Source organism: Clarias gariepinus, chromosome 8 (assembly GCF_024256425.1).
Source record: "Clarias gariepinus isolate MV-2021 ecotype Netherlands chromosome 8, CGAR_prim_01v2, whole genome shotgun sequence".
Classification (NCBI taxonomy): domain Eukaryota; kingdom Metazoa; phylum Chordata; class Actinopteri; order Siluriformes; family Clariidae; genus Clarias; species Clarias gariepinus.
In genome coordinates, this window is record NC_071107.1 from 25,903,267 (window position 1) to 25,925,768 (window position 22,502).

The 22,502-nt window shown below is 38.0% G+C and overlaps 2 protein-coding genes across 2 annotated transcripts in view; both read left to right on the top strand.

Annotated features, from left to right (window-relative positions):
- Nucleotides 1-1,689: 1,689 nt before the first annotated feature.
- actr2b (actin related protein 2b) lies at nucleotides 1,690-17,165 on the top strand. Its single transcript, XM_053502775.1, has 9 exons — nucleotides 1,690-1,852; nucleotides 5,078-5,188; nucleotides 8,434-8,649; nucleotides 9,671-9,743; nucleotides 10,632-10,768; nucleotides 10,946-11,095; nucleotides 13,389-13,534; nucleotides 13,830-13,962; nucleotides 15,731-17,165. Exons 1-9 carry the CDS (start codon nucleotides 1,805-1,807, stop codon nucleotides 15,899-15,901), a joined length of 1,185 nt encoding a protein of 394 aa, XP_053358750.1. The 5' UTR covers nucleotides 1,690-1,804; the 3' UTR covers nucleotides 15,902-17,165.
- A 797-nt stretch (nucleotides 17,166-17,962) lies between these two features.
- Nucleotides 17,963-22,502, top strand: part of spred2b (sprouty related EVH1 domain containing 2b) — a 31,528-nt gene continuing 26,988 nt past the window's right edge. Inside the window, exon 1 of the mRNA XM_053502158.1 lies at nucleotides 17,963-18,679. Coding sequence (XP_053358133.1) covers nucleotides 18,654-18,679 — 26 coding nt within the window. The 5' untranslated portion in view covers nucleotides 17,963-18,653. The remainder of the gene's footprint in view (nucleotides 18,680-22,502) is intronic.

Sequence of the window (22,502 nt, forward strand, 5' to 3'; positions counted from 1 at the left end):
TTATTGAAGACAAATATTGAAGACAATTATCTGACATAAAAATCTGTATTTCGTAAATAGCTTACATATCTATTGTATGTGGAATATGTATATATGCAATATTTATTTACAACAAATAAAGCGAAATTAGACTGACGTGTGCACCATCTGCTGGTAGAACTGTAGCATTACTGCATTACGACGAAGTGCAAAATTATTTTGTGGAGGAGGTTCCCAAATTTGGCCATGGACAACTAAATTTTTTTACGCAGGTGATTAATCTAATCAACATATTAATATCACTTGCGCGTTTAGAACAGGGAGGCACAGAAACTATAGAAAAGAGTGTTAAACGGTAATCTGTGTCTTTTTTCTTTACATGCAGTATTTTTTAATCCATGTACTATATATATATATATATATATATATATATATATATTTTTTTTTTTTTTTTTTTTCAGTTTTAATTCTTTGCCAGGTATGCTACTTGTTATTGTCTAATAACTAATGGCTTGTTTGTTTTGATGATCTTTTTCATGAAATATTATTAATAATTATTAAATCCATGTTTGTCATAGTCTATGGAGAAGAGTGAGTGAGGCTCTGTCTAAAAGTGCATACATTGTATGGCTTTGTGCATACTATTTAAGATAATTTTTTGAAAGATTTTGAAATATAGTTTGATATTTTGACATTTCAAATGTAAGCAGAATGACTTAATACCAGTCTAGGAATAGCTGGAAAAACTGTTCAGTTCTGAGTAAGAGACTGAGTGACTGAGGGAGGAAGCATGAGAGAGAGATTAATAGAGAGAGGGAGTGAATGAGAGAGGGAGTGAAAGTGAGTGAGTGAGTGAGTGAGTGTGTGAGTGAGAGGCTCTGAGGAAATGAGTGAAAAACGAAGTGAAGAGGGAGTGAGAGAGAGACTGATGGAGGGAGGGAGCAAGTGACTGGGAGGAGGGAGAGAATGAGAGGCTGGGTGGCTGATTGAGAGTGAGTGAGGGATTAAATGAGTGAGACAGTGAGTGAATGAGGGAGGAAGTGAGATAGTCAGGGGGCATGAGAGAGAGGTTGATAGAATGAGGGAATGAGTGTAAGAGGGAGGAAGGAGTGACTGAGGGAATGAGTGTAAGAGGGAGTGAGAGAAGAAAAATTAGGAGGGAGTTAGTGAGGTGAGGGAGCAAGTATGGAGGGACTGAGTGAGAGAGAGAGAGAGAGTTTGAGTGCCTGAGTGAGCAGTTCTGAAGGACAGACTAAGCAAGTGCCTGAGAGAGGGAGTAAGCAAGAGAGTGACTGATGGAGGAAGAGTGTAAGTGGGTGAGTGAGGGAGTGGGAGGAAGAAGGGAATAAAAGTGAGTGAGAGGCTCTGGGGGACTGAGAGATAGAATAATAGAAAGAGGGAGTGAGAGGCTTTATGAAGTATTGTAAGGGTAAGAGGCAGTAAAGGAGAAAGGGTGTGAGGGTGTAAGAGAGAGAGAAGGGAAGGGAGTGAGTAAGAGAGTGAGAGAGAGGAAGTGAGTGAGAAGGCTTTATGTGAGAGAGTAAGAGGCACTAATGGAGTGAGCGAGAAAGAGAGTGAGGGTGTGTGAGTGAGTGAGAGAGGGAGGAACTGAGTGAGTAAGTGAGTGAGTGAGAGAGAGAGGGAGGAAGTGAGTGAGTGAGTGAGAGAGAGAGGGAGGAAGTGAGTGAGTGAGTGAGAGAGAGGGAGGGAGGGAGTGAGTGAGAAGCTCTGAGGCAGCAGCAGGAAGTAAAACCCTGCTGTTCGGCATAGCTTTACTTTGCTCATAAACTTGACCAGAATCTGTCGGTTCCTGCATTTTAGAAAGATGGACAGCCAGGGCAGAAAAGTGGTGGTTTGTGACAACGGAACTGGGGTAAGTCTCATCCTAAGATTAGATTCCACACGGAGTTCTGCTCACTGGGAGCATTGGGAATCCGCCGCAGAACAGGCGAGAACGGTCGCTGACAGGAAGTTAGCTGGCTAGTTAGTTTGCTGTCAAAGCGCAGCCAAGCCTTGAGCTGGAATGTGTTGACCTTTATTTAACTACGAATTATTTATGTGCTGTCTGCTACAGCTCTACCATGTTTTTTTTTTTTTTAAACAAAGAGCAACGCGTTTAATTTCACTAGATATCTGCAGCTAGCTGACTACACAGCTAGTCTCCGTTAGCTCTCTGCCTTGTTTATGAGAAGACGTTCTTTTGCGCTTGTTTTCGAAGTACCTGCCAATAACTTGAAAGATGATACAATATCTAATTCGTCCAAATGTTAATAATACAAATTTGTTAGGTTGTTAGTGGGAGAAGTCAAACTTGAAATATGGTGTAAGGTAAATAAGGAGAGGTTGGTTAGCTAGCTGCGCTGTCAGCTGCATGAATAGGATTAGCACTGAGTGTGTGGCGTTCCAATCAAGCGCAGTCACACAGATGTCATGTTTTATCGTCCGCAGAGCAGCAAGGCATCTGTTCCATCACGCTTAAACGCGTCTGCATACTGAGGTCGCTGAGGTAATGTCATTTCCTTAGCCAGCTCTGACATTGCTGCTGCTAATTTGGTCAAGAAAGTGAGCAGCAGGTGTGTCACGCTGTGTTCGACTGACTCTCATGTCGTTTAGTCAGTGTTAAGTTTGTAGCAAACAAGAATTGAATTCCACTTCGTCGTTCAGACAGTAAACACACATGAACCAAAAATAAACTGGATTTAGTGTTTCTAACTCTTTCTTTTTAGTATACAGTGATGTATGCAGAAGTCTTCCAATGACGCCATCTACCAGTTTGCATATGCATAGAATAGTGTTTGCATAGCAAACCTGTTACATGGAGAGAGAATGTTATTCAGAGGACACTCAAAACAGCATGGAAGTGAATACATTGATAAATTTGCCCGTGTTCAATTCTCACCCACCCCCCAAACCCCAGCCACTTGATGCTGTGCCTGTCACAAGCCTGGATAAAATAGAAGGGAAAGCATCCAGCGTAAAACCTGTGCCAAGTTGTGTATGCAGTAGGATGGTCTGCTGTGGCGACCTGTTGACAGGAACAGCCGAGAGACTAACAACATAAATTGGTTCAAACCAACTATATGCTAAAAATAACTTGATTTCAGGCAACAACACAGACAGAAAGAAGTTGTAGTGAGTAGCTGGAAAACGGACACGATGTAAAAGATGGTTGTGACTGGAATGAAGTCGATTTTATTGCTTGTAACTATAGCCAAGAAAAGCATTTTTTTTGCACAAATAAGAATAACAGTGATGATGAGTAACTGGTTCCTAAGGACATTTATTGCAGTTCAATAAGGCTTCACACACTGGTAGTGAATTGACTGAACCTGCTGCCTCAACTCCTATAATCATCAGCTGTAACTTGGAGTGCTAAAACTAACCTAAACGTTTTGGCCGGTTTAAAATAAAAAAATGCTATTAATGGTGTCTAAAAGGTTACCATCACTAGTGACTGTTGCTAAGTTGGTGCAAGGTTTAGTTCTCATTGTAAAACACACTTCCTTGTTGTAAAGAGGAAGTGCAGCAGTGGGAGGTAGTCGGTTTTCAGTCTATGAATCAGGAGGAAGTGAGATTGGCCCTGAAAGCCGCAGCATAAAGCAATAGAGAAGCTGCGCGCACATAGGTTGGAGTGCACTCTATGACCATGTAAGGCAGACACTAGGAATCTTAAATAAAGTATCATTTAAAAATGATAATCAAAGCTCATTTATGTACCCTTTATACATGCATGGCAATTCAGTAAAAGGTTTAGAGTCAGTATACACACACTATACTAACTTTAAACCAATATTGTGAGTCGCTCCTCTTGTGCCACAAAAAAGAGCTCTGACCCTTCGAGTCATGACTCCACAAAGGACTCTAAGATCTCTTGAGGTATGCTGTTATATCTGGCACTTAGACATTAGCTGCAAATGCTTTAAGTGCTGTAAGTTGCAAGATTAGCCCTCTGTCGATCAGACTTGTTTGTCTAGAACTTCCCATGCATGCTTGAGTAGATTGAGATCTGGGGAATTTAGAGACCAGATAAACATCCACAGTCAGCTATGATAAAATAAAAGAATAAAAAGAACACAAATAATTATAGAAGTGACTGGAAACATATGTAGGTCAGTGGTGTGCAGAGCGCAACATTTTTGGTTATTTCCAGTAAGTTTCAAAAAGTTCGAGAAAGGAAGCTAACTTTTATTATAGAATTTGCAATTAATGAGTAATTGAGAATTATATAATTGATAAAGCAGTTAATTAATAATTTATAATTATTGACGCCCTACATAAAATGTATAAACAATTATGTATTTTTTTCCCAACTATATATTTTTAATGACTTATTTGTTTCATTTTATTATTATTTTTTTTTCAAGTCATCACAATCATTTATCAATGGGCCTCATTTCTCAAAGTTATAGTGAAACACAAAAGAAGTGTGTTTAAATGCCCCTACTGATAAATAAATCTATCTGTATTGCAGTTAATATATGTAATGTTTAGTAATTTTTGCCCATGTTTTGAAATGTGTAGATAATTCTGGAGTTGATTTTTACGTGATGAGTATTCTAAGATGATACCCATGATATTATCAGATATCAACATTGTCAAACTGCATATAGGCTTATAGAAACATGTAAAATATCCCTAAGCAAAACTGTTTGCAGATTATGAATTGAGTGGGCCAAGTAATCAAACTTTGTTGGAGAATCTCACTACAGGATGAGGTAAAAGTTAGCAACCAAGATTCATGGAGTAATAGTTTTTCAATATATACTAAGTTTATACATTTTAATTCATACATTTTTAAAACCTTAATTTCACATTGACAGTCACATGGGTATCACTCTGAAATTAAACCCACATTTTCTTCCATGTTATTATGAAATAAATGTGGATATAATGTACATATATCTAAAATAATCAATTTCTCTTAAGCAGACACAACTGTTTTACTAAATGTTGAACATTATGATATTAGTAAACAACCTGGTCTTTTTCACTTAAAACAAGTTTAAGATAATTTCCCTTAGGACATACAATACTGATTTTTTCTAATCTTATCTCCATCCCTTTTTCTTTGTCTCTCTCATTTTTTTCTTATGGGCAGTTTGTGAAGTGTGGTTATGCAGGTTCCAACTTTCCAGAGCACATCTTCCCTGCGCTGGTGGGGAGACCGATCATTCGCTCCACGGCTAAAGTTGGAAACATTGAGATTAAGGTGAGGTCCAGATGTTACACAACTTGCAAATTTTACCATGAAAGATTATTTCCAGTAAGTTGTTTAAAATGATTCAATAGCTGGTCAAGTAATAAAATTTTTAAAGAAGAATATTTTTTTCAGTAATATACAATCATGGGGGAAAAAGTAGACTGTCAAGTACAATTCCATATTTTTTGTTATGCGGACCTAATTGATGATGAATTTTGGCCTACATTTTTTTTTATTAATATCATTGCTTTACTTCAATGATGTTTACGAGAATTTACTTTGGCACAGCTCTCCAAAAATTCCCATCACAGCACCTCAATGTGTTCCAGTTCCTGACTTTGTCTTAGTACTTTTAATTCAGACTTCCAGCAAGGTGTTGAACAGAATAAGAATATTCCGGTGTAAAGTGGAGTTCATCGATGTCTCTGCTGTTTTTTTTCTTTCTCTTAGCTAGAGCTAGCCAGCTAAGCTAAATCATGTTACATCATGAGTTTCAAAAGCTGCCAAGATTTAAAAAAGGAAATAAGAAACACTTATTGTCATTAGTAAGTTTCAATAAAAATTACTACTTAATTAAATATGACATTAATTTTTACTGACACAAAGCAGTGCCGTTAGGCAGCTGTTTAGTGAGAAATGTCAATGAATTAGAGTATAGTGGTGCCCTTGCCGCCGACAATGTGCATAACTTTAGCTGAGCAGCACGAAGAGGTGCTTTTGGGACATTTCTGGGAGCTGCAGCACACCTGTGTGGAAAATCAGCCACTCACTCGAATAGGAGCGATCAGTTCTTGAGTCTGTGCCGCTGCCAGAACATGCAGCTTCTGCATTTAGTGTAAATAAGGGTAAATCACCGTGGAAGGAAGTTTAAAAAGAATTATTATTTCCCATGACTGTATTTTACCTTGAAGATGTGTATTAATTTGATAATATTTCTTTAATTGCTTGATTCATTTAGACATTTTACTTTAGGCAGATTGTAATAGTTTTACACAAGTTCCTGTTACCTTTTATTCTTTTCCGTGATTTGACGGACCTCTTCATGCTTCCTTTTATACTCTCTCTCTCCTTCTCTTCTCTTTTCTTCTTTTCATGTGTTGAGGTAGAATAAAAAAAAGATGGTAAGTGCAGACTGATGTGTGCCTTTGCACTAGTCGCCTGTTGAGAATTGTGTGATGCATCATGCAGCAAACCTCAACCAAAAAACTCAATGCTGTACTGGTTCTCTTCTAATTCTTCTTATTTTTATTTTTTATATTATTTTTATATCATAATTGTGGTGTGTTGCCTCTTTATTTATTTTACTTTTTATGATTATTTAATTGGTGTTTTTTCAGTGTTTACTAACATTTTGCAATTTTTTTCCCCTCTTAGTAAAAAATGGAAATTTAACATTGTGGCTCCAAGTTTAAAATTAAAATATTTCACAGAATATGGTTCTCTGCACAGACAAAAGGGGTTTTATGCCTGGACACTTGATTTAACTAAACTCCACTTTCTTGTTGTCTGAGTAGTCAGTTACTTGATGTATGCCTTTGACTAGTGTAAAAGAAAATGTTTAAAAACATGTTTTGTTTCAAGTTCCTGAACACAGAATTACATAATTTCACAGTAACTTTCATAAAGAGTTTTTTTTTTTTTCTCCAGGGCAGATCATGTTGGTGTAGTCAGATAAGATTGTAGTGACCAGGAAGCAGGTTGGACAGATCAATTATAAGTAGGGTGGTGCTCAAAACACACTCCCCCAGTGTCAAAGTACAGGCAGTACTTGTGAAAATCAGTGCATAAATATGCAAAGCCTACAACAGTTTGTCGTAACAAATAGTATGACAAAAGTCTAGTATGGTATGGTCAAAAGTTTGAGGACACATGACCATCCCACCCATATGTAAAGCTTTTACAAACTGCTAACACAGCAGTTTCAGTCAGACAAATTGTATAGGACGTCTTATGTATAATGTACCCTTATGCATAAACGAAAATACAGACTGTCCAGCTAAATATTAGAGTTTGTGACTTTTTTTTTGTTTTGTTTTTGTACACCTTGTGTTAAAGACATTCCAAACTCTGCTGATTCATGTAGGTATATAATATATGATAATGGATGCAAAACATTAAAACTAAATCTTATTGAAATAATGCGTTTTTATCTTTCTCCAGTGCATAAAGCGGTCAGGGCCCTAATGTTAGTATATTGGTCTACCGGAAAAAGAGAGTCACCCAACTGTAGTGTCTGAATTAGAGAGGAAAAAAGGCTTGATTTTAAGGTGGAAACACAACCTACAGTATTTGCAGGGAAATTGTGTTAAACAGCAGTACTGAATTGTGTAACTGTACGAGTACCAGTGACAGTTGATACAAAGCTGCATTGCACACCCAGTTTTGCCTTTAGTTGGTTTTCTCTTTTCATTTCCTAGTACATGATGGAACAGGTTAGTGCAAAGTGTCTATAAATGTACTTATTAGGAACTGGGTTCACTGATGTAAATATTACTCAGTATTACTCATTTATGTTTTGCCATATTGAGTAAAGGTTATACTACAGTAAAATCTTACAAGTAAAGGATGGTTAGCGTGTGAAATTGTGTGTGTGTGTGTGTGTGTGTGTGTGTGTGTATGAAAATGGTTAACAGATTTCACTGCATGAGGAGTTCAGTGCATGCCATACTAATGATAATAAACCCCCTTTAGGGGTTTATCCAGCTATCCATCCGTTTCATCTTAGTGGCTGCACGTCTAATGCTAATGCTCATCTTGAGCCACAGCGGTACCTTCCTTGCTTTTAAGTCACCCACAGGTCAAATGATGCAAGCCCGAGTCAGGTTTTTAATGCGAAGACCCCAGTGCTGTGTGCATCTTTTGAACATGTTGCTTATACAGTCCATGATGGCATCTGTGCTGTCACATGGACATCTCATAAGTGTAGGTTATATTCTTTGTGATTCTTCCTAACTGATGTGTTAGTCATAAGTGTATCAGAGATTGTGGGGGGTATTCAGTTTTTATTCTGATCATTGTCCAAAAAAATCTGTTACATGAAACTTTAACTGCCCATCATGTTCGTAATGAGTGAGTATAAAGATTCTCTGTTCTTTTCTCAGAACAGCAAAACATGTTAAAATTGTTATCTCTCATACACTTCCAGATGCAGTTTTTTTTTTTTTTTTTAAAGAGTGGAATCTTTTAGACGTCTGAGTTTAAACACTGAAAGTTTTTAAGCAGTTGTGAGTAAATTGTAACCTTTGGCGTTTCAGGACCTGATGGTGGGTGATGAGGCAAGTGAGCTGCGCTCCATGCTGGAGGTGAACTACCCAATGGAGAATGGCATTGTCAGGAATTGGGACGACATGAAGCACCTGTGGGACTACACTTTTGGTCCAGAGAAACTTAATATTGACTCGCGCAACTGCAAGATCCTCCTCACCGAACCCCCTATGAATCCCACCAAAAACCGTGAGAAGATCATTGAGGTATGTACATGTCCCGAAGAATAGCAGAAAAAGTCACATTTTGTTGCTTGCAGATATTCTGACAGATATTTAGATGAATGTTGAACGGACCACAGGTTCCTATTAACTGTAGGATTATAAAAGCAAAAAGCCTGCTCTCAGAGATATTTGAAGTTACTTTCAAATCTAAGATCTCTTTCTGTTGGCCCATTTGAGAGTAAATTTCTAAATTATTGGTGTTTTGGAACTGCCCTGAACTGGCCGTGTTTGTGGACACCTGACCATCAACACCTATTATAGATTTAGTCCACCTTTTATTTCTGGAATAACTTTCATTGAATCTGGGAATACTCTCTGCTATATTTAGGAGCATTTAAAAAGTTTTGGGGTAACCGCTATTGCCGGAGTACACTGCAGTTACAGTACAGCAGTACAGGACTATATGGTTTCTATGGTTTTACTGTGAAACAGCAGTTTCAGGGCTTTTACTCAATCTTGCAAATTACGCAAGGCGTGTTCAAGTCAAACCGGAACTTTTGATGGCACAGAATAACAAAACACAGTTATCAGATGAAAAAAAAAATCTTAATTTTTTTACTTGATCTTAATTTCTTTATATAATCCAGTGTTACACTAGCACTTAGATACCAGCAAGGTAGAACGTTTTCTGTGTACACCAGAGCCATGATCGTGCTGCCGGCCTACCAAGAACTCCTTTATTGGCCCAAACATGTGAAAATGGCTCAGAGCAAGGTCAGGATTATATGGCGTATGTGGCAGTAACTCCCAGAAGAGGTCCTGTAATGTGCAAGATGTGTTAATGAATGATTTGTGTTTAGTTTCCACAGACAGATGTGTCTCTTCTGTTTTTTATTATTTCTGTTTAAGATTATTTTATTATGCCCATTAACATCTGCATGTATCTCATTTCTGAGAACCCAGCAGGATTTGCTTTAAATCAGTTAATCTTGTTCATTGCCACTGAATACACGGTCAGTAAAAAGTAGCACTTATTAATCTGTCTCTTTTATATTTCCTGTAGGTTATGTTTGAAACTTATCAGTTTTCAGGGGTTTACATCGCTATTCAGGCTGTGCTCACATTGTATGCTCAAGGTACGTTACCACATCACAATTGTTTAACTAGCACTGTTATAAACAGTGTAAACATTCTGTGCCACTTAGACGATATCATAACCATCAAACTTAATCAAAAAAGTTTATGGGGGGAAAAAAAGGGCAAAAATACAGTAACTTGTTTGTACGAGTCTGCATACCAGCATCTGCTCTGCCATGTGAGCAGTTAAAGCCCTGTTATTCATATTATGCTTTTCATTAAATGGATGATATCAATATCATACTTTTTTTAATTCATTTTCTATAAAATAATAATAACTTTGAGTTACAAAGTTAATTTTTTTTTTTTTTGCAAGATGTAGGACAATGTGTACCTGCCTCACTTACTGTAGCATCCGAAGAGTTATTGTTGAATACGCTTGAATCCAAAAACTGCAAATTCTAATAGATATCCACATTTATTCTCTGCACCATTGCACTTTCGGTCGGATAAAAACGGCACATTTTTGAGGACAAAGAAACAAAATCTGTATTTTTGACAGCTTTCTTTCTTCCTTTGAGCTCTTTTACAGTTTTTTTTTACTGTATAGAATTGTGAGGGCACTTTTAAAGCAGTCCATAATCTTGTTCCTCCTTATCTTTCAAAGCTTGTACAGTATTACACCTCCCCTTGCACATTTTGCTCTTCCTCATCATAACTTCTCTTTAGTTTGATAGTCAGTAAGTCCAAAAAAAAAGAGGAATGATGCTATGTGCTATGGTGGTAGGCTACACTTTTGATCATCTGACATGATCTGTCATGGCATAAATTTTTACATCACAAAGGTGTTTGTAGACCTTTTATGTTCTCCGTAGCTAAGATTTTGAGCTACATTGTCTATTTATATGTTCTTGTATCTTGGCCCTAAATTATGCTGTGTTTCTTAGGTCTGTTAACAGGAGTCGTGGTGGATTCAGGTGATGGCGTCACCCACATTTGCCCTGTATACGAAGGCTTCTCTCTCCCTCATTTAACTCGCAGGCTGGACATAGCAGGGAGAGACATCACCCGATATCTTATAAAGGTACGCCATTTTGCTTGTTCGTCTTGGCAACAGTTAGAATATATCGTTATAGACAGTCTAGTAATACAGACGATTAGACTTTCTTATTAACTGAGTTTTGGAGAATAGGTAAAGGAGTGTTTGCTGGTTAAAAGCTTGTAGTTCATGAAGCATTGTGCTTAAATTCTTTTTGTCCAGCTGCTGCTCCTGCGAGGATACGCTTTCAACCACTCTGCGGATTTTGAGACTGTGCGTATGATAAAGGAGAAACTCTGTTATGTAGGCTACAACATCGAGCAGGAGCAGAAGCTTGCTTTGGAGACTACTGTACTGGTGGAATCCTACACAGTCAGTACAAAACACACACACTAACAATATTGATATACATTTTATAAATGGGCTTCAATACTGGTATTTGTAATAAACAGAATGCATTTATAATGCATTATACCCCAGCATGGGTGAATTCTTGATTTATGTTGATGAGAAGATTATAATTGATTATAACAGCTTGGACAGGAGTTCCCCTACAACACTAACAAGGTTTATGTTCATGAGCTCATCTGATGATACTGTTTCTATAGTTACAGTTCATTCACAGACTCAACAACAAATAATAATAAGTAAAAAAAAACAACTCTTTCTGTCTCCCCAGATTATGATAAATATTCAATAGTGTAATATCTCAAAAGTTTGTTTAATATTTGTAGTGTTTATATAAAACTTTCGTTTTATAGCACATGAAATGTTCAGATTCTAGAATTGATTTAAACAGGTTCAAGGCCACAACCACAGTGATATCTCTCCGAACCTTATGGTGTACAATTAATTTGGTATTATAATTGTAACCAGCAAACTAATTTGATCAGACATAGGGTGAACACCTCTGCAATTATTTGCAGGTATAGTGAAAAGAAAAAGCCAGTTAGAGAGGAAATTGGATTCATCTGTTCTTGTGTGCAGCACAGTTACAAACTGCAGTATTTAAAATATTCTTTGCACTATATGTCTGGTCCTCTTTGTAAAGATGCACTGATTTATCGACTGTACATCGATATCAGCCGATGTTCACTTTAAATGCCATCAGCCTCAAATAAGTTGCCATTTACTGATGCGTCATGTCAGTTGAATGCAGCACTGGTTACATGTTGTGTAAGTTAATTGTGGTCTTCCTTGGACAGCAGTAGCTAGCTACAGCTTCGGGAAAGATCCAGCAGCTGGCGTATTAGTTCCACCCAAAACCCTTTGCTATGACGTCCTAACATTTTGTGGTGTAGGGAGTGAGAAAGAGCTGGGAACCTGCACTCAGCAATAGCCCAAGGATAGCAGATGAGTGGCGAAAACTCACTTGTATAGGGAATTCCACACTGTGCATTTGTTCTGACAAAAAACATCATCCGATATCCCCGACCTTACATTCATTAAACCATACATGACTGGAATACAGAATACAACATTAATTCCTTACACCACTGAGTACAGAGGAAAAATGTTAAGCGTGGTGGTTAATTAGAGCACGGTAGCATTCTTCTTCTCTTGAAGTCTACTTTACCGTACAAAAATGGGGGTGCCATCAGTGTTTTATTTGGCATTATCGCATTTTTGTTTTTGATTTCCTTGGCACAAAAGGGAAATAAGTAGCAACAAAAAACAAACAAAGAAATAAATAACATCAGTTTTGGCCAAATTTAAATTCTGAACTTATCAATATCGGCCAAGAATTTCACAACCGGTGTATTCTTACTGCTTAGCAGAAAACAACAATCGTTTAATTTCGGCTTTTCTTGTTTCTGTAAAAATAGTTACACAGTCACATGAGAAACAGCCTTCATGGTTATTTTAATTCAACAAAGCAGGATTTGGGGATCAGGGGTGCTTTGGCAGAGATCTCTCCTGGAAAAAGCTTGTGTATATAATGGGCACTTTACAACTGATTGAAAGCAATTGACATCTAGAGACTTTGAATGTTGTGTAGAGTACGGCATTAGAATTGACTCGTCACAAGGCAAGAAGCATCAGTTGGCACTGCATCAGTTTTGGTGAAAGAAGGGAGGAGATGGCTGGCCAATAGTTTGTACTGTTGTCATGCCTATTAAGAAGTGTAGGAGTAGAAATTTCCACAGATTTTTCCTCCCAACATTTTCCTAAAGAGAGAAGTGACGGAGAAGCAAAGAAAATGGAGAGTGGTAAAACAAAGAGTTCAGTGTGGCATAAGAGCTGTCTAACTAGCATGTAACATCATTTCCTGCGTGGCTACAGTCGTTCCCCAGCTGGGCCGCTGGGTGTTTCCACATCTGGACACTCCTCAATGGAGTCTTTATATGCCCACGCAACCCTCCACCATCTTCTTCGCACTCCTAGACTCTAGGATCCCACTCAGACCTGTGGCTCAGTTCCAGGTGACCAGTCAGGAGGGGGTGTTTGATTGTAGAGTAATGTTTAAGTGATATCCTATCCATATTTTAACGTAAAAAGGAACAAAACCTAAATATTGCTGACACTCTGATGAAAAGTGCAAAACCAGACAGTCTATATGACACTGTTTAAGGTGGACATTTTAAGATGATATTTAAAAATACTCTGGTTGACTTTATGCATCATAAATATGCTTTTTTAAATTTTAGACATTTTTTTTCTGTAGCTCCCTGATGGCAGAGTAATAAAAGTCGGAGGGGAAAGGTTTGAGGCACCTGAGGCTCTTTTCCAGCCTCATCTGATTAACGTGGAGGGAGTGGGAGTGGCTGAGCTGCTCTTCAACACTATTCAGGCAGCAGACATCGACACCAGGTAAAGTCGGTTTATTAAATTCTATAAAGTAAAGAGGTAATCCAGCACAGTTTTATAACAGTCATTAAAATTATTAGTTAAAAGATGTTTACATCCATTTATATACAGTAAGTTTGACCTCTCTCTGTTAATTATTCAGCAACCCTATCACATCCAAACCCAGATTTGACTATGGCCAGAGTAACATTAAAAAAACAATTAATCAATTGAGTCATTAAAAACAAAACAAAAAAAGTCATGGTTGAATATAATATATAACATGAATTCATTACTGTGTTTTTCCCCTCCATATTAGGGCTGAGTTCTACAAGCATATTGTTCTCTCAGGCGGTTCTACCATGTATCCAGGCCTGCCATCTCGACTGGAGAGGGAACTCAAGCAGCTTTATCTAGAACGGGTGCTTAAAGGGGATGTGGACAAGCTTTCTGTGAGTATGCTAAATCCATCATCGCACAGTAATCGAACATAAAGCTACAATCTATCAGGGAGGCGTTTATGCTATGCTATCAGTCTTTTGTTTGTTTTTTACAAGCACACGATATTTAATGTCCAGTAGTGTCACACCTACTGTCACAGAGCATATCGGTTGAAGTACCACCTTTTGTCCAGCAGGTGGAACTATGTGAACTCTGGCAGTCTATATGTGAGCTGGTCAGCAAGACAGCACTAAGACCTAGGTTTCACACACAGCATGCACTCTTAATTAGATCTCTGCTCTCTGAATTTAGCTTGGAAAAGCATTTAAAGGAAATTCTGAGCTGCTTGTTTGAATCATCTAATATGATTGGTCAGCATGTTTCATTTTCCGAGTTTGTTATTTACTGACTGTTTTAAAAATATCAGAGAAAAGGAAACTAAAGGTTAAAAGAAAATATTTGCTCTTAAAAGTTTCTGCGACTGAAAATACAGATATTATATAGCTTAAATAAAGATCATTTACAAAAGAGATTACCTAAAAAAAATTACAAAACACGATACATTAGTGCAGTCAGGAGTTTACTGATCCAATGTACAAGATCATATGTTACATTAAGTATGCACATGTAGATTAAGGTGTGAGATATTGATGAGTTTGGAATATTAACAAAGAGGATATTGTAAATGACCATATGTTTAATACTGTCAGCGAAGGAGATCCCTCTCGTGATAGATGAGATTTACTGTAGAGTGAAATGGCAGTTGTCAGAAAAGACTTCCTGTAGAGTTTTTTGCCACAGAGGAGATGACGTATTCTTACTGAAAGCGCTTTGCTATTTGACTAAGAGGTCATCTTCCTCTCCGCAACCACCTCCAAGCACTAAGAGTCTCTAGTACTCGGGTGACTACTCTTGGCATCCATTCCAGAAAGCAGGCTTCATAACAATTCTGACATTTTATTGAACAACATCTGGATGTAGTGGTTTGACTGACGTTAGCTATTTATATCCACAAATGGACCAATTAAAAACTAACCCTGACTAAAATAAGTTAGGGTTGGAGCTTTTGTTCATTGCCTTATTTTATACTGTAGCGTTTATTTGAGGTTGGATTCATATGCAACTGTCTTTTATACTGCCATTAGTTTTCTACAGGCAGCTTTACACAAGGAATAACACGACTCAGATCAGGCTGATAAATAATACATGCTGGCATGGTGTGATTTGACCGGATATTTTTTAAAAAGCAGCATGGTCCAAAGTATGTTATCAATGTCATTATGCTTATTCAGCATTGATTTGACAAAAATGATTGTTTTGCACTCAATAAGAAACGACACTGCATTTAACAGCTTGGTTACATTTAATGTTGTGGATTGTCCATGAGACAAGTTAGTTCCTGTTAATACTTATATTTATAACAGCAATAAAACAATCATTCCTTTACCAGTATCTTCTTTTATCTTTTTTTATGTTAATGAGGTACAAATAGTAGCCTGTCATGTTACTGAGAACTCAGTTGGACTCAGAAGGTTAAGCTTCTCTGTCCTGAGTTTTCTGTGCTCGGTTTTCTGTGCTGACACTCGAATTCTTTCATAAATATTATTCTATAAAAATATATATAAAATAAATAAATGCACACACCACACACAGACAGACAGACAGACAGACAGACAGACAAGTGTATATATTTGAAAATCTGAATTACCCAAAATGCTGAATAGAAAGGAAATTTACTCTTGCATGATAATTAAAGCTTGTCTACATAACACCCTGCAGAAATTTAAGATCCGGATTGAGGATCCTCCACGGCGCAAACACATGGTGTTTCTGGGTGGAGCTGTGCTAGCCGACATCATGAAGGACAAGGAGAACTTCTGGCTGACGAGGGAGGAGTATCAGGAGAAGGGTGTGCGCGTGCTTGAGAAGCTCGGTGTCACAGTCAGATAAACTATAACAGCGTCTGCTAAACCCTCTGCATACTCTCAACTCTCCCACATATAGGATATCCAGAGCATCTGTCCAGCTGTGTGTCGCTAGAGCTCTCACCTCCTGCATTCTGCTACTCGTACCACTGAGTTACATAATCACTTTTGGAAAGGACAGATGGGCAGGTGAATTTGGGCTACTGGGGAGGGAGGTGAGGAGTTTGGCATCTGTTTTCTTGGGCTCTCTGATAGTATTTTTATGCACCAGATCATGGTTGTCACAAGCAGTCATTTCAACTCGAGTCAGTGTTTGTTCCACACAAAACAAAGCCGGTCTTCTGTAATATAGCAATGAACAATGGGTCTCTGATACGAAAGTAGAGTGTCTGGCTATAAAATGGGCCTCATTGAAAATTCCATGCATTATGATACAAACTGATGAAAGTAGAAAAGGCTTCTTGTGACAGCTCACAGCATTGCCCTGCCGGTCCAGTAATTAAGATTGAAGTGGTTTACCCCCAATGGAATTTTTGTTAGGGCAAAGACAATGTGGAGTAAAAACTAAACAACCCAATTGTGTATGTTTTGTACAAAGGGACCCACTAGGAAATGGACCAATTTCCTAGTCTCTTTCCAATTTTACCAGTCTCTCCCCGTCATCCCCTCTCCTTGTCCAGATGTCAAGTGCTTGTCATTAATGAGTTCTTGTGCTCAGGGTTTTTTTTGGTGTGTTGGGTAAAAATTAATTTTGTATTTTTCTATTTTTTCAGCTCAAAATTCTATTCCATTCTTTCTCTTCCCTAATCTTGACCTTTTACTGAATGATCCCTTTAATATGGGCATTAGCCAATCCTTTCCATCTTTCAGCTATTCCAGGAGATGAGTAGGTGATCAGGAAATTGTTTAGCTTTTTTTTTTTTTTTGCAGACTGTCTGGCATAGAATGCAACAGTGTGTAGTCTTTTAGGTTTAAGACAAAAAATGTGTGTTAAAGGGAGTCACTTTGTAAATGAAAGAGCTGATGCTTATGAAATTATCAGATATGTGATGGGAAGATATGAAAATATTGGTTAATATTTGTTTTGTTTGTTTTTTCCATGTTTGAGTGTCTCATGTATTCTAAAGGCACCCCATGCTGTCTGTATGTACATTTCCATAAATGTTTATCTGGTGCCAAGGGCAGTTGATGTGGCTGGATCTCCTATTTTTGGAGCCCTTTTTTTTTTTTTTTGATCATAGCATAACTGCCTCATGCTGATTTAAATAAAGTCCATGATTTCTTATTAATTTGGATAATTGTTTTTTTTTTTCATTATCTTTTTTTACAGGGTCTTTACATTTTGATCTGTGTACTGAAGTTTTTGCAGTTGTTAATACATTCATTCATTAAAAAGACAATTTAATTTAAAGTATTTATTTTACATAAATTAATGAGTACATTATTTTAAAATTCATTCACTAAAATTATTATATCGTGCACAGTCTGGTTGTGCACAATATATTCTGAAATTTCCCTTTCAGAACAGAAAATGAATGTATTTAAATTGTGTTAAATAATATAATGTAAATAGTCTAGAATAATAAAAATGACCAGATGGTGGCATCCAAATAACGCTGAAAGATAAGGTTCGTTGTGATTTCCTAAACAGTTCATTATAATCCAGTGTTCTAAGAACAGTCAGTTGTACTTTTTGTTTGGTATAAGAGAGATAAATCTCAAAAAGTAAAACTTTGCAGAGTATGTTGTCGGACTGGGCAGTGGTTATATAGCGGTTAAAAAGCAACAATTATTAAATCCTCTTTTTTTTAGATTTTAAAGTGATCAGCAAGGAATTTGATCAAAAGCCAATCTTATCCTCAGCAACGTCAAAAGGGAAACTGATAAAGGCTTGGTCCTGAAAAGCACAAGCAGCTCGTATGTAGTGTTTTACTCCCGATGCCTGGTGTCCTAGGCTCCATGGGGAGTGGGCTAGATCGCGGTTTGGGACGGAGCCAGGGAGTCTGCGCTGTCCACCTTTGCTGTTGGTTACACGTCTTGCAGGAAATGGCACAGTACATAACCACTCCAGACACACTTATAGTTACTATGGTTGCTCTGACATTACTGTTTTTTTTTCTAGCCTGGTGGCTATAATTATACAGTTAAAAATCTCTAATCCAACAGGTAAACATCAGCTGGAATAAAGTCCGGATGGTGATTTTGTATTTTAAATAATGCGCTTAAATAATACTGGTGTCGCGACAGTACGTGAACTAGCCGTGAGGGTTTTGGAAGTCGTTGAGTCTGCAGTCGAATGGGGTGCGATGTGACGTCAACACTTCCGCCCTGCTCGCGCTCTGCGTTGTGCGCCTTCTCTCTGCTGCACAATCCAACATGGAGTAATGAGAGATGGGGCTCGTACGGGGCCACCCTCAGCAACATCAACCGCGCGTTTAGCACCGCAGCCAGGCCGGAACACATGCAAATGCAGCTTACGGGAAAAACATAAACCAAGGGTTATTCACTCGCGTCTGCGGATTTGGCATCCTTGATCGTTTTCATCAGCAAATGGTTAGCTCCGGAGGAAAAAAAAAGAGAGAGAGAGAGAGAGCCACGGAAAGCCATCAGGAACGGAGGGACGGAGAGGAGAACAAAAACAAACCGAAGAGGAAAAAATCGCTGAACAAGTGACACTAGTAGTGCGATATATGAGGGGGTTATTTTGGGGCAAGGAAAAAATGACGAGCGACAAGAGTGCACCCGCTGTGGGATTTTGTGCTAGGTGAATCGAGAAAATGATTGAAGAAACACACCCAAACGAGTAAGTAGTGCATGCTGAATAATCTCACTTTTCCTTCCTATGTTAAGTTTAAAGGTCTGATCTTTTTTTCCCCTTTCTGTTTGCACGCGTCTGCTTGTGGCGCATCTGCTCGGGGAACGCAGACGGATCCGAGGTGTGACTGGGAAAAGTTTAGGAAACTATTTTCGGGTTAAATGTGTTGTATTGACAGGGCGATGAAAAGCGGGGGGACTGGGCCCTCTCTCTCCTGTAGAGGGGAGGGGAAAGGAGTGAGTGGGGCGGTTCGGAAACTATTTCTAAATAACTAAAGCCATTTATTTATCTTCCTTAGGAAACGTCACTCCGTCTCGTGTACAACTCGCGAGTTTTACATGAACATTTACTCTTCCAGATTGTATATGTGTGTGTGTGTGTGTTTTGCATGTTCATGCATATGCAACACACTGAAAAGACCAGTTGAGCTGAATGATTATTAGTGCATCCGCCATTTGTGTTTTTTTCCCCTCACCCCCACTCATTTGCATACAGTGTTTCATTCATAAAAAAGTCTTGTTGCCATTTGCCTTGCAGAGTAGTATTTGTTTAGTCGCCCATGAACCTCAGTCAAATTTAATTTCACGAAGCTCATGTGTACAATGTTGGTTTTTTTTTCCTTAATGTACTTTAACACACTAACTAAAAACAAAATCTCATTACTCTTTTTACATTAGCGTGATAGTTGTATGTGCATGATATATGTAGCTACGACGTATAAGATCTGGAGTTCTAATCCAGTATTTTTGTTGCTGTTAAGGCCTTTAAGAGCTCTATAGTGATTTAGCTGACTCTTGTGTACTACGCGCAGCTATCGCGAGAACACACACGGCTCTGTTCTGAAAGCACGAAAAGACAAAAAGCTAATTTGAGGCCTCGGTACTGAATGAGTGCAGTTTTGTCCAGCGGAAGAGGGCAGGTCGCGTGACGCTGCTCTCATTCATAAAAGAGCTGAACCGTCAGGCCGCGCGCGCCATTCAGCAGGTCGACCGCGCGCGCGCTGCCCTCGCGCTGCGTTCTGTTTAGCGCGACAGCAATAGGTTTGGAACACAGCCACGCGCATCTGGCTCGCGCGAGAGATTTTGGACCGAATTTATTTTCTAAAGCGCACCGAAGCCCGCTGTTTAGCACCTGGATATCATATAAATTAATTATTAATTCCAAGCAATTAAAATGGGAATGGGTAGGCCAGCTTCCTGTGAGGGGGAGAAAGATTAGCTGTGTGTGTTGTGCTGGTCAGTAGCTGACTACTTGCTACATCATTTAGCATGAAAAGTGTAGAAAGCGTTAAACATTATTTGTAACCCCTTTGTAACACTGGAGTTGCGTTATATAACTTGCCACATTGTGTCATACAGTTGAGCATGGACAAAAATACACACCGGATGACCGTGTCGTGTGTGTTCATCCTGGCCGCATTTCCTCAACACAAATGTGTGCTCGGATTGGCACAGAGGAAGACCACGATGAAGAAATGACATTCAGCTAAAGGTCAATGCAGCCATGGGCAATCCGGCACAGCAAGAATCGATTTCACATCCTCATTTTCACTGTGACTCACAGGGCCTGGCTCTGCTTTCATTTAAAATTTAACTTTTTACAGCTGTACAAACCTTGTTCCCGTACTCAACAGTCTTGGTGCACGTCCTTTAACAATAGAAATTTTTGTATAGCTATACAGGGTGTCCCAGAAAGCTGTACAACATCAGGGAAATTAACATTTATTTTAAAAAATGGGTTTATATTAAATAATAAAATATATGTGTGTGTGTGTGTGTATAGTTCCAAATAAATATATAGAAATAGGAGTTGAGAGATAAGGTATTCAGGATAGAGGCTTGTCACGGGCCTATTATTTTATTTATAAAATTGCCCACCATAAATCATTGAGATATGGACATGAGCACATTTGCTGAATTGCACCTTAGTTGATATGCATTTCCTGAAGTAAGCTTCAACACTTCGTCACCACAAAATCTATTGTCTGTTAATCTAAAATTTCAGTGTACACCCAGGCACTGAGTGTTAAGGCATAATTTACCTTTTCCTCTGGTCCTTTACCTGATATGCAGACTCATATCATAAGTTATTGGGGGAATTTAAATGTTAATTTTAGGCATCTCCTGGATCGTCTCCTTGGCCAAAGCAGAAATTAAGCAAAATGTATTATCACTGTATAGTCTGTGATCCCGTCTCTTCAGTGCACTGTAACCTTGTTTACTTTTGTTTTTATTTAAATCAGCCAACATAATTTACAGTTCTGCCACACGTCGTGTCCTTTTTACACCCATGCGTCCTGACGTATTATTTGGTCTTATGTTTCCGTTCCGCCATTTTTTTAAATTAATTTTATTTTAGTTGATCTTTATCTCCCTGGAGCCATGTTTTCTTCAATAAGTCAAGCTCAACAGCTGATCTGAAAGTATTCTGTTTAACCTGCAGACTAATTAGCATTTTTAACTTGCGCTGGTATTTGTTTTACAAATGCATAATAGACCATTCCACTTTTTATTTCCCCTAATTGTTCTGGGAATATGGTAATTAAAATAATTACATTTAATTTGTTTAAGGTAATGTTTGGTGAAGTCAGTATGCTCAGTTATTATACAAAAATAGTTTTATTTATTTATTTATTTATTTATTTATTTCGTAATTGTGATTTGTTCATTTGATATGAAGTAAAAAAGAAAAACTTGGATGGACATCTTCAGACATGGTAGTGTCTGAAACCTCTAACACAGAAAGAAATAAGAACAAAGCCAAGACATTTTGTATCATACACATTACAGCATTGTGAAATAACTTTTTCCATACATAAACTTATACATATGTATAAGTTTTTATACACAAGTTTTTCCCAGCTTGGTAGGCTTCTGGGGTCAGAGTTCCGGTTCAGAGCATGGGGCCAGCCATGATACAGTGGCCCTGCACAAGAGGGGCTTGAGTGGAAAGTGTTTGAGATGCTAATTAATCTAAGATATGTACTGATTCTCACTTATTTTTTTTTTCTACCAGCGCACATGGCTGGTGTGCATTATTTATTTATTTATTTATTTATTTATTTTTGCCTTTTACTTGAACAAGATTAGGTTTACTCACATCGGCTTTTGTTGGAAATGAGAACTTAATGTATTAAAAGGTGATGTTTTGTACAAATAGCCTTTATTTCTTAGTGGAATTAGATTTGAGCTGTTTTGAAAAGATTGATTGTGTGACCAGTCGCATGGTGAAAATACATCAAACACATGCTAAATGTCAGCGAGCAGTCAGAGTACTGACCGGTTCCCCTCTGCTTTTGTACCGAGTCTGTCGCCAAAGCAGATTTTACAGACTTTCCTCCTGGTAATAACTGAATCTGCATTTAAGAATTTATTTAAAATGAAACCAAATGAAGCATACCATGTTACAAAGTCCATTTTTACACATCGATTCATACACTTGTCACACAGCATTCTTTTGGATAATATTTCCAGTATATCCTTTTTAAGATAATATTCTAAATGTTTAGCTCCAAAAACTCCTTTTAGTTCCTGCCACCATAACACATTTATGTAATTCCATTTCTTTTTAAGCAGATTTTTCTGACAGATCTCCCCACCATGTATTGACATATCAAAGGAAAACTGATATTTAGTTTAAATTAAATGGTCTGATAAAGCCAAAGCCAAGTAATAGTAGAGTCCAACTTAATGACTGTGTGAGTCAGCAGTATGAGGTGCATAGGGAATAACTCTGAAGGCAGTGTTTGGTTTAAAAGTGTAAGCTACAATTCCTTAATAGTAGAAGAAGTGTAAAGTTTATAGTGAGCAGA